We start from the raw sequence: 16,035 nt of genomic DNA on the forward strand, positions 1-16,035 counted from the left end.
AACAAACAAAACCTGTTTATCCCAAGTATGAGCCTACAAGCTCAGAGAAAGATTATTTAAGTGTGTATTGGTACAAAACCTAATTCTTGTGCAGGACAACTTTCCCACAGGAATATACTAAATGCCAAAGTTGAAGTTTACACAAAACAGAAAGACCCACATAATTCTGGTTCGATGACAAATCTTTTATTTAGCAAGGACATAACCAGAATATCTGTACAAAAGAGAGTCTGCTGTTCCAGATAGCATGGCTTCCCTCCAGCTAGAGGAGTTGGTGGTCCTGGCAAAGAACAGATGGAGGGGGATGCTGAAGTAAATCTTGTGTTTACAAGCCCAGCTTGGTCCTTCTCCAGTGTCTCCTCTTGGAGTTGTATCTGCAAAGAGATTTGCAAATATTAAGCATCACACAGAAAACCAACCATTTAAAATGGAATTACATTAGAATCAAGGTTTTTCTTGTAACATGCACTGCTCTAAAAACCAACAATTGCATGGCTAAGAAAACCATGAATAGGAGGGTTTACAATTTTAAGAGTGGGAAGCTAACCAAATCAAATGCAGGTTTAAATTAAGTCACTAATTGTATTACTTAAACGCATTGACAACATAGAAGCAACAAAAGTACTGATAACAAACAAGCAAAAGTTGCTTAAATGCGCATTTACATGTCTAATGGGGACATTTAGCTTTAACAACTTATAATCCTATGAAATATGTATCCACAACAGAGCATTCGTGTCATATGGGAGATGACAGTACTCATGACTCTACCGCAGATGATGCTCTCAGCAGGATAATGGCAGTACTCCCACAAAATTTAGCACTGTAATTGCGTCCTGCTTTCGTTTGGCTACTATAAACTACAGAAGAAAACAGGGACTACTTGGACTAGTCGCGAGTGTAGTTTAGCAGTTCAATACAGCGGCATATAACCACTACTGCACAACCATGTCACTTTACCGGATCTTGTTGCCAGTTTTCATCCTAATCCACTGTGGGATTGGCCTGTTCTGCTTCTGCTTCTTGGCGAGGAAGCGTTTGATTCTGAAGGTCTTGTGTGACGCCTGGAATACAAATGTGAAGCACAGTCATACAATCTGCAATGGCTGAAGTTAGCCATCTTGCGACTCATCTTCAATGAGATGTTTCATTACTCATCAAACAATTATATGTTCAATATTACATTCCACCAACTAAGGACTTCAACTTATATACAAAACAGAAGAGATGGGCAGAAAAAGAGTTACTTGTTGGACGATGTTTTATGATTCTCGCTTACCATTTCGTGGATCGCAATCCGTTCACCACTATGGCGGTAGTCGAAGAGAAGGAACCATGGGAAACGCAAGCGCTGTATATCCGAGTCACGAACAGACCTACTCCTTTACATCACAGCGACGACCAGTGGCTCCACGGAGCAACTGCGTAATGCTGATATTTCAGCAACTGTATGCTGTTTTCCAAAGAGGGGTCTTTTTAAAACCTTAAAACCTCAGGGTCATTCCACGAAAAAGATGCATTTTATGTCCCTCCCTCATGAATATATGTGCAAACAAACGATGACATAAACAATGGAAAAACTGACACCAAAGTTTCTTTTATACTTCAATACAAACATAGATCACTGTTCATCTCAAAAGTGTATGTTCTCTTTTTTTATCAATTTGTTGTATTGTATTAGGCTTCTGTCAACATTGCTACTGTGATTTTGTACAGTAAACAAATAACTGAAACTTAATATATAAAAATCAGCAAAATCAGCATTAAATTATTTCTCAAAAAATTACATCAAGCACAGGGTGTTTCAACTTTAACCTCCTAAGACCCAGGGGGAAAAGTATTTTTTTCATGTCATTACATTGTTGAACGGAGTTAATTGATAAACCATTTTACTTTAAGCAATATGTGGGTAAAATGGCCATAAATGGCTTTTCCCATTCAATGTAATGAATCTATACACTGTCAGTAATTTGCATATTAATGTGTTCTTGGAGCAACATGTAATGAAAAATAGAAGTGTAATAATAGTACAGTATTATTATTAGTACAGTAATAGTTGGCAACATTTTCATAATAATATCTAATATTTTATAGGAATATTGATATGTAGAATAGATTATTTCCCTATTCACTTGTCTCCTAAAATGCCTGATAAACATGATTTAAGTCCCGGTGTCCTCTACAGTGGACATTTATGAAATCAATGCCCTGTTTCATAACAGAATATCGTATTTTGATTTAAATAACCCATAACATTTTCCTGAGATGTTGATTTATAACAAAAAACCGAAAGAGTCAGATTTAAATGGTAAATTACTAAATATTATCATATTTCCATAAGTGCTACATTTGATCATTCAGTCATTTTAAAGACCAAGAAGTTGTTGTCATGGTGAAACCTCAAAATAAATGGTATCTCTGAAAAGGCCTGAATGTGCTCTTTACAGGACATCTAGACTTAAAACTGTGACATGTATGGTGTCAGAGAAATTCCCTAAAATATGTCCTCATACGTGGAGAGTGGCACACGGCAGGTTAAAGTATTAGCTATATTTCTATATATCTAAATATTAAATTACACATTTAGTGTGAGAGGTAATTGCAATTAACACTTGAAGATATCTGTCTGATAGAATGTTTAAAATCTTATAGAAATTTACTTTTCAACAAAAAAAAGGCACCTATTTCGTGGAATAAAAATAAAAAAATGACCAAAGAAATATAATAAATCAAACAAAACACTTGAAGTAACACATAGGTTGGTTCATTTATTGTCTTTTCTCTTCACATTTTGACAAAGCTGCAACTATAAAAGGAAAACAAGCTGTGTTTTGAGTTACAATGGAACATACATTTGGATGAGAGCACATGTGACAGTTTCCAAACCAGGCTAACCAGAGGATGCATTTTTCTGAGTGGTAGGATATGCTTCAATTCCAAAACTATAAAAGGCCACATCTGTTTTTGCATATAATTTAGTCGACTTGCAGATAATAACTAACAGTGATCAAGGCATCAGCATCATAAAGCATGGCTCTTTTCCCACCTGACCAATCCCTAATCAGAACAGAAATGGCTGCAGGCTACAATCCATGCTCCAAGAACACAAATTCATTACTGATTGTCTGAAGTGAAATGCACTGTACGATACCAGATAGAAGGGTTCAGGTAAGGCGCGAAAGATCTTTCTAAAGCGGAACAGCGAAAAATATTGAGCAAGCCAGATCAGACCTTTTATAAACTATGAAACCGAAAAGCAGTTGAAGTAAAACAAGTTTGGCTGTGTACCAAAAGTAAGGCCACTTTGAGTTATCATGGTCCGATCACTTTGGCTTCTCTCGTGGTTTTGCCCCGTTTCTCAAATCTAACCGTCGGTTAGGACTTGCCTTGCTCATGAACAGGAACTTTAGGGGCTCATTCAGGCACTGGAGGGCAACAGGTATGTGCTCTCGTGTCAGTGACGAGTTTTTTAGTTGTTTTTTTTTAATGTGTGGGGATTTCTTTTGCTGGCAGCACCATGTTTTTAAGGTGTTTGTCCTGATTAGAACACAGCCCCTTTTCTCTTGAGACATCATTTCATGCTAGCAGAGCTGCTTCCTCACTCAGCCACTTTCTCTTGAGTACTCTTGGACTCCCGCTCAGCCCTCCTGTCCGCTGCCTCTCCTCCTGTTCCTCCTCCCCGGGTACGGTTCCTTGCCCCAGGCTGGTACAACTGAATAGCAGGCCGATCCTAAGGCAGAAATGTAAAATGAATTTTTAGCCATATGTAAATTAAATCAGTGATGAAGTATCATAAAAAAGAGCAAGTACCTTATTTCTCAGACGGTCCTTTCTGGAACTGTCTTCTCTTCTGTTGTCCTTCGATGGCTTTTCAGGATGAGCATTAACTGAGGACTCTCCAGTATTTTCATTCTTTCTTTTCTCCCAAACACGCTCCTTGTCCCTCTTCCCTTCGTCCTCTCTCTTTTTATAGGTGTTTTCTCCATCCTGACGGTCCCTTCTCCTCCTCCGTTCCTCATCCTGCCTTCTGATACGTTCTTTTTCTTTCTGTCTTCGCTCTCGGTCTCGGTCTCTGTCTCTGTCCCGGTCTCTTTCTCGGTCTCCATCACGATCTCTGTAATCTTTATGGCCACTATCCTCTGATCTGCATGACAAAGCAGATTGAGATTGTGATAATGAAAGGGGAAGACTTGGAATGCCAAAGATGGGTCGAGTAAGGCTGGGAATGTTTTTCATCTAGCGCTAGTGTCGAGTGTAACCAAACTTACTTGCCCCCCTTCTCCTCTCTGTGTTCACCATTCTGTCGCTTCTTCATCTCTCCTCCTCCAGGAGGTCGATCTTCCTTCTGTTTCTCTCTGTCTTGTTTCTTAGGCTTGTCTTTTGGCTTCTCAGTATCACCATTGTCTGCTTTCTCTGGTTTTCTTAAGAGCTGAAAGACAAAACAACAGGTGTTTACATTACTGTTCAAAAGTTGAGGTCAGCAAAACTTTTTTAGAAGGAAATGAATACTTTTATTCAGCAAGGATGCATTAAATTGGTTAAAAGTGACAGTGAAGACCTTACAAATCTTACAAAAGATATCAAAATTCATCACGGTTTCCACAAAAATATCAAGCAGCACAGCTGTTTTCAATATTGATAAAAATAAGAAATGTTTCTTGAGAATTGAATCAGGATATTAGAATGATTTCTGAAGGATCGTGTGACATTGTGCTGAAAATTCAGCTTTGCCATTACAGGAATAAATTACATTTTATTCTATATGCTTAAATAGAAACAGCTATTTTAAATTGTAATAATATTTCACAATATTACTGTTTTAACTCCGTTTTACTGTTATTACTGTTTAATTTTTCTAACTGACCCCACACTTTTGTGCATATACATACATAAAGTTGTGTTCTTTTAATAATGAAACTATAATAATGAAACAAGGAAGTTAATATTTTCATAATTACAAACCTTGATTTTTGGCTGTTCATCTTTAGGTTGGTCCTTATCCTTATCAGATGCCTTTTCTCCTTTTTTCAATTTCTCAGTCTCTTTTCTTTTTCTTCTGTCCTCCTCTCTCCACTTACGCCGTTCTTCATCTCGCAAGCGTTTGCGTTCTAGCTCTCTCCGTCTCCTCTCTTCTTTCCTCTCTTCTCTAATTCTCTGGGAAAGACAGGATGAGAGTACATAAACACACTACACATACAGTATGGCATATTATATGTATGGAAACCAAATTAACTGGTGACAGGCTAATGAAGTATGCAATTACATCAGTAAATATTACACCCTCACTTTACCTGTTTATTCTTAAGGAAGTCCAAGAGGGGTGTTGTTTTTTTAGCTGGGGAAAGAACATTTTGTAAAAAATTATTTCAAATGAAGAGTGAAAACTATATCAAGTTGTTTCAATGCAAAAGGTAATTGCTACTTTTTTTCTCACAATTGCGAGTGTACTTCTTTTTTTATCAGAATTGTGAGATTTAAACTCACAATTCTGAGTTATATAAAATTGCGTAATATCTCGCAATTAACTTTTGTATTTGTTTTATTCCATGGCGGAAACAAGTTTCCATACTTTTGTGCTGAAACTCACCACTGAGTTCTTTTGTCCTAGCCTCTATTTCCTCAAGTAAAGTCTCAGGATTGGAAGGAAATTTTTCCTCATCACCATTGTAGAACTCCAAAAACTTTTTGTAATCAGCATCTAATAAGAAAAAGGTATGAGTCAGCTTGAATCGGAAATTCGACACAATCAGAAAATCATCTTTTCTCCCCATTGTGATGTACATGCAACTGAAGCGGCTTCTCGAATGAGAAACAAATTTGCCCCCAGTTTCACAGACAAGGCTTAATGACAAACAAGGACTTTAATGTGTTTGAATGAATATTACAAGGGCACATTAATAAAAAATTATGCAGATGGACAGATCATTTATAATAAGCACTGCAATATACCATAAATAATAAGAATTGTCAAATTAGATTTTATGGTGACTAACATTTTCCCCATGTTAACCATTGTTTGCAATGATTACAAACAAAGGGACAACTATATTTTACCATCTTCAATTGTTCCACTTTTGGCATCCTTCTTCTTGCTCCTTTTCTTAGCAACTTTCTGGAACGGTGCAAACTCAACAATGGCTGGATATTCTTGTCCTATGATATGCAAAACAAAAACAGGTTTTACTGTAAGAGAAGTTCACCAGTATAGAAAACATCTCAGTCTGAAGCATAACAAATGTGTAATAATAATGAATTATTAGAAATCTAGAGAATAATTACGGTACAACATTGCAAAGCTTTGATTCCTAAAACAACTGATTAGTGTTACTTTTAGTGATATTGTCATTTTATGTTGCGTGGTCAGATGTCTCTGTGCGGTATAATATTGGTTTGTAATGTTTTTCTTGTGCTGTTTGTATGTTTAAAAAGGTCTACATCACATTGGTCAACTAACTGTTGCCTTGCCTACAGAGTAAACAGTGAATGCTAGAAATAGTAATGACATAAGAGCCAAACCTCGAGTATCAATGAAGACGTAGCCATCAAAACGGTCTCTGAAGAGAACTATGTCATCTTGATTTTTGAAATTCAGATATGCTCTTGCAAACAGATGAGGGAAAAGACTGCAAATAAACAAACACCTTGATAAGCCATAAAATACATTTTATTTGTTTCACTTTTCTGCTTTCTTTTATGAAATGCAGCATCTACAAACCTAGTATCACTAGAGAAAAACTCCAGGTAATCCAGCTCTGGAAGAGGCTGCAGTTGTTCCTCTAAGTCTTCTTTAGTTAGACTTGGAGGCAGACGTCGAATCACAATCTAAAATAATTGGGGGAACAATATTGGAATGACTTACATACATTTTATACACGCATCTTTTTATACACTGTATTAACCATATGACACAAAAGTCTGCGTGGTTAAGGGTGGAAGAGTAAGAGTTGTTAACATAACATGTTGGAATAAAATCATGTCTATTTTACTTTATATGCCAATGAATAGTTTTATATAATTCTTCTGTACTATAATGCCAAATCCCCGCAGTGACTGGAAACTTTGACAGGAGGATTTGCTAACCAGACTGTAAGTATGTTCAGGCATGTCAAATATCAAACAGCGACTAATGTGTAAATATTTTGATACAAATACAGCCACAAACAGTAATTTATAGTATTTCAAATGAAAGCGCCAAGCTGCTTTGTTCGTAGATTATTTGTAGCAGGAATGTAGCCAGCTAGCCTGCTAACTAACTACCTTTGTCATAGCCTCCTTCTTCTCTTTATTTGGCTTCTCAGCTTTTTCGTTTTCATCACATTTTATTTCCAATTTCTTTTCTCTGGGACGCGTGTTTTCCTTGTCCTCCTTCATGATCCCTTGCCAACTTTTACACCGATGTCTGACTTCGTTATGTTTCTTGTTGTTATGAGTCGTGTTTGCTATCTAGTGCCCCCAACTTTCCGCAGTTGTTTCTCCGTAACACCAGCAGGCGCCTCTGATTGGCTACGGCTTATGACGCAAAGAGTCGCTTAAAGGACAAGGAGCGTTAACTTTTCACAATAATTTTAATATTTTGTATAGCCTAAGCCTAAGTGTATATTTTTTAAAACTTGGTTTGACATGGGGATCCCTTTGATGGGGCAGTTGTTGAATTCTCAGTGGTATTTAATGACTTAGGATGGATTTATTTCACATTTTTAATTTCCCTGTGTGTCCCTCAAAGAATTTGCCTCTTTTTTTTTCTTTTTTTTTTAATATGCAAGAGAACAACAATTACAATTACAAAGAACAAAGAACAATAAGGGTTACAAACAATAAAGCAAATTAAGCTAGCTTAAAGGATGTACACCATGAAATAGTCTTACATGCAATAGAATTATCAGAATTTCTTAACAAGTTTAAATACATATCAAAATCTTTTTTTGTGTGTGTGAAAATTTACACTAATGAATGTACAATTTAGCACAGTAAAGCAACAAATTAATAATACATTTACAATGAGAAGGGTCTAACTTCAAAGAATAACCAAAAAACACAATTTTGGGGGTTATACAGAAGTTTGGATATAAATATTTTTTAACAAAATTTGAAAAATCAATCCAGAAGATTTTACAGTAAGTACAATCCCAAAACAAGTGATTAATAGTCTCTTCATACTGAAGGCAAAAAGAGCAATTGGGTGAAATACTACTGTTAAATTGAGCAAGTTTATGATTTATCGGATAACAGTTATGGATAATTTTAATAGGAGAATTTGCCTCTGTAATTGGTGCCATCTCTCCTGGTTTCGTTTCCTTGTGTTGAGGTATTTCATACTATATACACGTTTCTTAATTACATCTTTATTACAAACAAATGTTACCACATAAAAAGTAAAAGTTTTTTGGAACTTAATTTTAGAAAGGCCTGGTTGTTACCTAATTAACGTAAGCATGAACTAATTTAAGATGAAAGTTTTACAATCCATGTTTAACCAAGACATGTAAATTGTTCATTGTTTACTGCAACCAGAAACATCATATTTTCTGGCATGTCAAACAAAGAGGTACGGTGCAATATCAATAGCAAGAATTAGAAAACTATATAGTTACAGTACAAACAAAAATAAGTTAAATCGTTTATTTATTTAATATTTTGTGAAATAGCAAGGCCTTATTATTTTATTTATTTGCATTAATATTTAGATATTATTATTTGTTTGTTTTTGTTTTTCTCTCACTCAAGTAGCTCTTACAGACTAGACTAGACTTTCCTGAGATTCTCCCAACCCTTTAGTTTATGTTATATTGTTTAAAATGATCAGAAACGTCTTTTTGAGCTACGCATGACCCAAGTAGTAAATTAAGTTGTTTTTAAAGCAAGAGCCACAATGCGGCGCTGCAGTATTACAGGCAAGGTTTACACACGCGGAAGTGAATTATACACTTCTCGGAAGTTGTTTATGTGACCGTCATAAGGTCAGACATTTTGGTCCATGTAAACGACAATTTTGCAAGATTTGTTTTTTTTGGGGGGAAAACATTAAATAAAACGCGGCCGCTTCAACAATTTCTTTGTGTTTTTAACACTCATATATCACCACAATCATGTGGTATGAGATATTGCCCGGTTTTGCTATTATGACAGTTTGTCTGATCATTCCCGGTGTTGCAACTGCTCAAATCCAGAAGTTCACAAACGGTGGAAAGGTGAGTGATAATGATGAACATGTTTTATCACTCTCTAGTCATTAAGTATACGCTTTAGGGAATCTTTCAATACTTAGAACGTTTTTTTTTAACTTGACATTTGTCAGATATTTCTGTATGCCCTTGTATTTGTGATGTCTGCAGCATTTAATCCATTTGTTGTTTAACAACTAGGAAAAGCGGATTGCACGGGTTCCCTATCACTGGTATTTGATGGAGAGAGACAAGAGACTGTCTGGAAGTGGTGAACATTACCGAGCCAAGGTTATAATTAAAACCTTGTATTAGCTAGTGTAAATATGTATCAGTACTGACAATATTTTCCCACCTAAGCCGGTGTTGTAATATTTTTCTTTGTTGGTTGTTTTCACAGGGACTTGAAAACATCAACTGAAGAGCGACCCAGATGAAACTGAAATGTACATTTTGTCCAGCTGTCTATTAAAATTTTGTCTCTAAATTATTAATTTGCTTGCGGTCATCTTTTTTTTATCATATTTAAAATATTTTCATGGGGTTATAAAGTTCTGTTTTGGTACTGGTCCACTGTGGTGTGAATATACATTTAGATATGATGGTTTACTGTATTAGATTTATTGAAGGGGATCGAATTTAATTCCTTAACCCAATTAATACATTTTAGTTATTAGTAATTGAGTCTAATTTTGATGCCAGAATTCAAGTGGCACATCAAAATATTAAAGTAAATAACGTTTTTGTCACTTCACTGTGTAGCGTAGCCTACTCCAGTTTAATGATGGGTTAAAATACAGTGCATGGTCCAATCCCTGGAGTTTTTACAGATACATTATACATAATATATACTCCACAGTCTATAAAATGTGCAGAGTACTTAAAATAATTATAATTGATCCATTTAAATGGACCTACAGAAAGAAAAATATACAAAGTACACATAATGTGCATAAACGGGTTGTAATATGTTTATGTAGTAAACAAGCTGCACATAATCCTTTTGACAGCTTCAAATGGAGTGTCGGTAGACATAATATACAGTGTGGGATGCAATAAGCAAACACATTGTACTGAAGTAGAAACACTTATTTTGTAAAGGGAATTATGTGTGCTTTTTAAATCCATTTAGAAGTCCAGTGGAGACAATTGAGATGACGATCAAGAAGCAAGCAAGCACATATTACATACTCTTTTTCAAACCATAATGCTCACAGCACTCTTCATGGCTCTTACTGTCAGAGAATTGTGACTTTCCGGCCTGGAAAAGTCATAAAAATTGACTATAGTGAATGTGCATTTCTAGTTAAGCTCAGAAAAAAAAAGAAGAGGAAAAACACTTGTATAGATATTGCTAAAAACATATTTAGCGAAACAGAAGTCTATGTGGACCAAGCCAACTATTTTTTCAGTGCTTCCACACAAAATGCGTTCAATAACAAGATTTTCCAAAATCCATGAACACTTTTGTCATTCATACTTCACCATCCGCAAAACATTATATATTAGCACATTTTTCGAATGCTAACACGCTGCTTTCAAAACTGATAAAAGCACAAATCAGAATGATGGCAAACTGTGCATTTCTGCAGAAATTAAAATGAAATAAATCGTAGCAGAATATTTACAATTAAATAAAATACTAATTATTCCAAACACAACAAATTACAATTTCATCTGAAAGCCGAACCAGCTGTCCTATTTTTAGTCTCTCTTAGTACATTTTTTTCAGTCATCTGGTAAATCGGGATGGCTTTAGAGCGATTTTTATTTGAAACATGAATCAGGGAGACAGATAGGTGGGTAAGGAAGAGTGGCAGGACTAGAATCCTTAAAGTGCTGTGCATCCATCCATCCATTTTCCAAAGCGTTTATCGAGTAGTGGGGAGGCTAGAGCCTTTCCCAGCATCCTGATCGTAGGCAGGCAAACACCCTGGAGAGATGGCTAGTCCATCACAGGGATGACACACTTGCCCACATTCATATTCACATATAATTATTGAGGGGGAAATCCAGAGGAAACCAAAAACAACACAGGGAAAATACAAACTCCACACAGAAAGGCCTCCTGGCTGGATTTATCATTGATTCATGCTGTAATACATTCTTATCCTATAATGAAATACTGATTTATGTGAAAAATCATTCAAACGTTAAAGAAAAAAGTTAATCATTTATGTAATGTTCCCTGTTGATAGTGCTTTTTAGTTCAGTGTGTTATGACTGACAATGGATGTTTTCTGAATAAGAATTGTTGCCAGTGTTATGGTGGAACGAGCTTATTATCAGACATATATGAAGTGTTTTGTTGGTCTGAGTGCGTTTTGGAGGTGAGATTCATGCTGTTAATGATGCTTGTTTAGCAATTGAAATTTTTTTACTCCCATAAAACAGGAGTTTGAGACCTGTACTTTAACTGATCTTGAATGTAATCACATATTTTATCGAGTTACTTCCTATGTTGCCATGTAAAATGCACTGAATTTAAATGAAATAATTCTTAAGAAAAGGAATATTCTTCCATTATTGTCTTCCAATATTGTATTGAAAGTTCCTGCAATTAGATAGTCAAAGTGCAGATTTAAAAAACAAAGACTACTGTTTAAAGGGTTAGTTCACCCAAAAATGAAAATTCTGTCATTAATTACTTACCCTCATGTCGTTCGACACCAGTACGACCTCCGATCATCTTCGGAACACAAATGAAGATATTTTAGTTGAAATCTGATGGTTCAGAAAGGCCTCCATTGGCGCAATGTACTTTACACTCTCAAGACCCATAAAAGGTACTAAAGACGTCGTTACAAAGTCCATCTCACTACAGTGGTTCTACAATAACTTTATGAAGCGACGAGAATAGTTTTTGTGCGCAATAAAAACCTAAATAACGACTTATATAGTGATGACCGATTTCAAAACACAGCATCATGATTCATGAAGCTTCGAAGCGTTATGAATCAGTGAGTCGATTCAGCGGTTTGGATCGGCAAAGTCACGTGATTACAGCAGTTTGACACGCGAATCATGATTCGACTCGCTGATTCATAACGTTTCGAAGCTTCATGATGCTCTGTTTTGAAATCGGTCATCACTATATAAGTCGAACGACATGAGGGTAAGTAATTAATGACATAATTTTCATTTTTGGGTGAACTAACCCTTTAACTAACCTCACAAGGTGGAGTACCTAACCACATAACAGGGTTATTACTAAAGAAGGGATACATTCTTTTTTTTTTTAAGGGATACATTCTTATAGTTAATGAAAGTTCCAGCATGACGGTGGATCACATGAACATTCTGTTTATTTAGATGCAACAAAAAAAAAAACATCACATGAAGGATATTGCAGTGGGTAATGATTTGAGTTCTACTGATCATAGTTTATTCCTTATTTGTAATTAAAAAAAAAACACAACAATTTTAGTTCACAAGTATCTCACTGTATATTGCACAGGAGGATGTCCAAGCAGAGAAAACTTTATACAAACACATATTTCAGTAAAATCTGTCTTAATCATGTTTTAAGTTGTCGTCTTCCTTTTAAAAAAGGTCAAACAAACTGAAAATATATTTCTGCAGGACAGTCTACTTCTCATCTTTGCCTTTAGTTTTTCTGTACACCATTTCCCTGAAGCTGGAAAGGATTTTGCTCTCCCTCTTTCTCCTTTCCTCTTGGTTAAAGGATGCAAGCGCTCTCTTCTCATCAGCACTATAAATCTGGTTTTCCTTTCTCAGACGCACAGCCTCCATACGACGATGTCTGTGGGCATAATAGCATATAGCGTATAAAAATGTGCATGATACACCTACAATGCCTATTATAACAGCTACGTCTTTTTAAAGGTATAACCTACAAATTTTGGGGTCAGTAAGAGTTTTTAATATTTATTTTCTCACCAAGATTACATTTAATTGATACCATTAAAGTTAAAACATTTTTTACATAATGGTTTTCTATTGTAATATATTTTAAAATGTAATTTATTGATGGCAAAGCTGAATTTTCAGCATCATTACCCCAGTCTTCAATGTCACATGATCCTTCAGAAATCATTCTAATGTGCTGATTTAGTATCAAGCAAAAATTCTTATTATTATCAATGTTGATAATAAAAAAAATAGAAAGTTCAATAGAACAGAATAAAACTGAAATAGAAATCTTTGCAACATTATAAATGTATGTACACTTTCAATTAATTGAATGAGTCCTTGCTTAATAAAAGTATTAATTTCTTTCAAAAAAACAGACCCAAAATCATTGAACGATAATGTATATGCGTAAATGTATAAAAGCTTCATACCTGCTTCCACTCATGACAAAGCCAGATTTCTCAAACTCAGCAATCTCATCACTAGTCAAGCCGATTTCACCTCTTCTCGGAATACGTTTTCCTGCTTTGACAAACTCTGCCATGGCCGCACCTTCACCTGGTAGCAAAGCGTGGCCAAAACTATGGAAGAAATGATGAACAGGATCACACATGATTTATAAACAACGACTGTTATAACTAAGCAACAGAGTGGAGGAGGAATCCAATGCTTACTCTAAAGGTTTATCATCTTGGGACAGGTGAGTGAGAGGAGCTTCAGGTCCAACAACATGTTCTCCAACACCAGTCTTCTCCACCCACGCGATTTCATTGACATCCTCTTCTTCTTCCTCCTCGGAATGTTCACTGCTAGAGCTACTGGACTCCTTGTGATTCTTCTTTGCCTTCTTCTTCTTTGACTTCTTCCTGTGATGGCGAAATCATGCTCCTGTATAAAATTATTCAAGCCTTGCTGATTCAATACACTTGCTATACATGAAAACACAATTCTTACTTTTTACTTTTCTTCTTTTTCTTCTTCTTTTTCATCTCTTCTGCAAAACAAGCAGGTAAACATTTAATATAATCTTACATATCATAAGAATAACACGTTTTAGAACAAAAATGACTGCCCCGAACCTTCAGAATCACTTTCTGATTCGCTGTCCTCTGAGTGCTTCTTGTTTTTCCTCTTCTTTGATTTCTTCTTCTTCTTCTTTTTCTTTTTTTTCTTTTCCTCTGTGGGCATGAAATCAGTCATTTAGTAAACATTCAACAACTTCCAGGTCATGTTCAGTAAACCTGTTGTAATGCAAAAACTGAGCTTTTAAAGAATCATTTACCCTCTGAACTTGAATCAGAGCTGCTGTTCTTCACGTCCTCTTCCACAGGAGTGTGTTCGTCTGAGCTATTACAAGAGATTAGAGATTGTGTATATGACGGATATATTACTGTAAATACACTGTTTTAGGGTTTCAACTAAATTCTTGCTATTATCACTGAATAAATGTGCTTAAGCACTAAACCATGACACTTTATAGGGAATGTGATCTGATCAGATTAGGGGCCTTCAATCAATACATTGATATTGTGGTGATATGTGCCTATAATTTGATCTAACCAGTTTCTAACCAGTTTCTAACCAGTCTAAACATTTTTATCAACTCAGAAATGCAACTAAAACATGACATGAAAATAATTGAACTCTCAAATCCTGTACATCCAAGAAAAAATGAACACATTTTAGTTTTTAAATAATACAAGAAAAAAACTGAATTAGATTAGTAGTGGGAAAATACATTTACTAAATATTTGTTTACAGCTTAGTGAGAACGCAGAAATGCATATGTGTCAAAATAAAGGTGCATTTTAAAAATGTATCTAGATTTTTTTGTGTTGCACTCATTTGATTGAAGATTCGACACCTATTATGCTTTATGACACAGATATTATAACAGTATAGACTGAGTAATGATAGATATGGTATTTAATATGTACTTACTCAGGTTCTCTAACTCTTGGAGAATATCCCCAGACCTCAGGACACCCCAGTTCACCAATTCGCTCACGTTCCTGCAGACGCCTTAATAGAGAAAACAGAAAGAGAATTAATGCCACAGACTTTGTATGTTACTACAAACAACTTTTTAATCACAAGTGTAGAGGACACACGTGTCTAACCTCGCGATGAAGGCGTCTTGTCTCTGTCGCTGGGCATCATCTCTCTTATCATAGTAATCTGATCTTGATCCAGGACCGTGTTCTCGGTCTCTCTGATCTGACCAATTTGTCCGATCTCTTTCCCTTGACCTCGAGCGACTGCGAGAATTGCCAAATCGGAACCGGTTTCTGTTCCTATCTTTATCGACGTGTCTCGATTTGTGGTCGTCTTCCTGGTCGTATCTGTGGTTCTTCAGCCCCCGGTCCGGTGAGCGGCTGTTGGAGCGGCTCTGTCGGCGTCTCTTCGGGCTCACAGGGCCTGAATATTTTACGTCCAGCTCGGGCATTACTGTAATCTGTCTTGATAACTTTAACGTGTTAATTTGATGACGTTTTGCTTTATGTATCTAGTTAGGTCAAAAACGTCGTGTTTAGTTACATGTTGTTGTCATGTCACAGTTCACCAAGAACTAGCACAGCTAATCTAGCCAGATCAGCGACCTTCGATTTCAAGTTTTTTATCTACTGAGACTGAGAAAAAAATTCATTTAAATGAATTCCCACGAACCCGGTAAACAACTTAAACGCGGGTTATGGGACCAAAATAGTGTCGTTGACTTACTGTTTGTGTCTGCTCTGCTTGTGTTTACGTTTCCGTTACGTTAAATTCTTCTATTAGGAAGATTTGTGACACGACACACGCAATATCGCCCCCTGGCGACCTGAACCGTGTGTATTTGGACAAAATGGCACTCCAATGTGTTTTGGATTCCCTTTATGTATTGAAAATGCATGTTGATTTAATAATTTGTCTTTGCCAGTATAACGTATAAAATAATTGTAATATAAGAACAAGGTTTTTTAAACCAACACAAAACCATTGCTAGAATAAGCAATTTTGT

General features: G+C 35.9%; 4 protein-coding genes across 4 annotated transcripts; 1 reads left to right on the forward strand and 3 right to left on the reverse strand.

Annotated features, from left to right (window-relative positions):
• Nucleotides 1-170: 170 nt before the first annotated feature.
• On the reverse strand, nucleotides 171-1,363 carry rpl39 (ribosomal protein L39). Its single transcript, XM_079838714.1, has 3 exons — nucleotides 1,280-1,363; nucleotides 961-1,064; nucleotides 171-374 (listed from the first exon to the last, which is right to left on the reverse strand). Exons 1-3 carry the CDS (start codon nucleotides 1,280-1,282, stop codon nucleotides 326-328), a joined length of 156 nt encoding a protein of 51 aa, XP_079694840.1. The 5' UTR covers nucleotides 1,283-1,363; the 3' UTR covers nucleotides 171-325.
• A 1,385-nt stretch (nucleotides 1,364-2,748) lies between these two features.
• Nucleotides 2,749-7,475, reverse strand: upf3b (UPF3B regulator of nonsense mediated mRNA decay). The gene is made up of 10 exons (XM_079839203.1): nucleotides 7,258-7,475; nucleotides 6,716-6,822; nucleotides 6,517-6,623; nucleotides 6,055-6,153; nucleotides 5,588-5,698; nucleotides 5,292-5,335; nucleotides 4,963-5,154; nucleotides 4,269-4,429; nucleotides 3,811-4,144; nucleotides 2,749-3,730 (listed from the first exon to the last, which is right to left on the reverse strand). The coding sequence occupies exons 1-10, from the start codon at nucleotides 7,369-7,371 to the stop codon at nucleotides 3,599-3,601; spliced, it is 1,401 nt and encodes a 466-aa protein (XP_079695329.1). The 5' UTR covers nucleotides 7,372-7,475; the 3' UTR covers nucleotides 2,749-3,598.
• Nucleotides 7,476-8,927: 1,452 nt separating this feature from the next.
• On the forward strand, nucleotides 8,928-9,651 carry ndufa1 (NADH:ubiquinone oxidoreductase subunit A1). The gene is made up of 3 exons (XM_079839204.1): nucleotides 8,928-9,188; nucleotides 9,363-9,452; nucleotides 9,562-9,651. Exons 1-3 carry the CDS (start codon nucleotides 9,087-9,089, stop codon nucleotides 9,580-9,582), a joined length of 213 nt encoding a protein of 70 aa, XP_079695330.1. The 5' UTR covers nucleotides 8,928-9,086; the 3' UTR covers nucleotides 9,583-9,651.
• Nucleotides 9,652-12,448: 2,797 nt separating this feature from the next.
• On the reverse strand, nucleotides 12,449-15,822 carry nkap (NFKB activating protein). Its single transcript, XM_079839205.1, has 8 exons — nucleotides 15,155-15,822; nucleotides 14,976-15,056; nucleotides 14,317-14,381; nucleotides 14,114-14,212; nucleotides 13,989-14,028; nucleotides 13,709-13,900; nucleotides 13,466-13,615; nucleotides 12,449-12,924 (listed from the first exon to the last, which is right to left on the reverse strand). The coding sequence occupies exons 1-8, from the start codon at nucleotides 15,478-15,480 to the stop codon at nucleotides 12,750-12,752; spliced, it is 1,128 nt and encodes a 375-aa protein (XP_079695331.1). The 5' UTR covers nucleotides 15,481-15,822; the 3' UTR covers nucleotides 12,449-12,749.
• Nucleotides 15,823-16,035: the final 213 nt, after the last annotated feature.

The sequence above is a fragment of the Gobio gobio genome, assembly GCF_949357685.1.
Source record: "Gobio gobio genome assembly, chromosome: 16".
In the NCBI taxonomy this organism is placed as follows: domain Eukaryota; kingdom Metazoa; phylum Chordata; class Actinopteri; order Cypriniformes; family Gobionidae; genus Gobio; species Gobio gobio.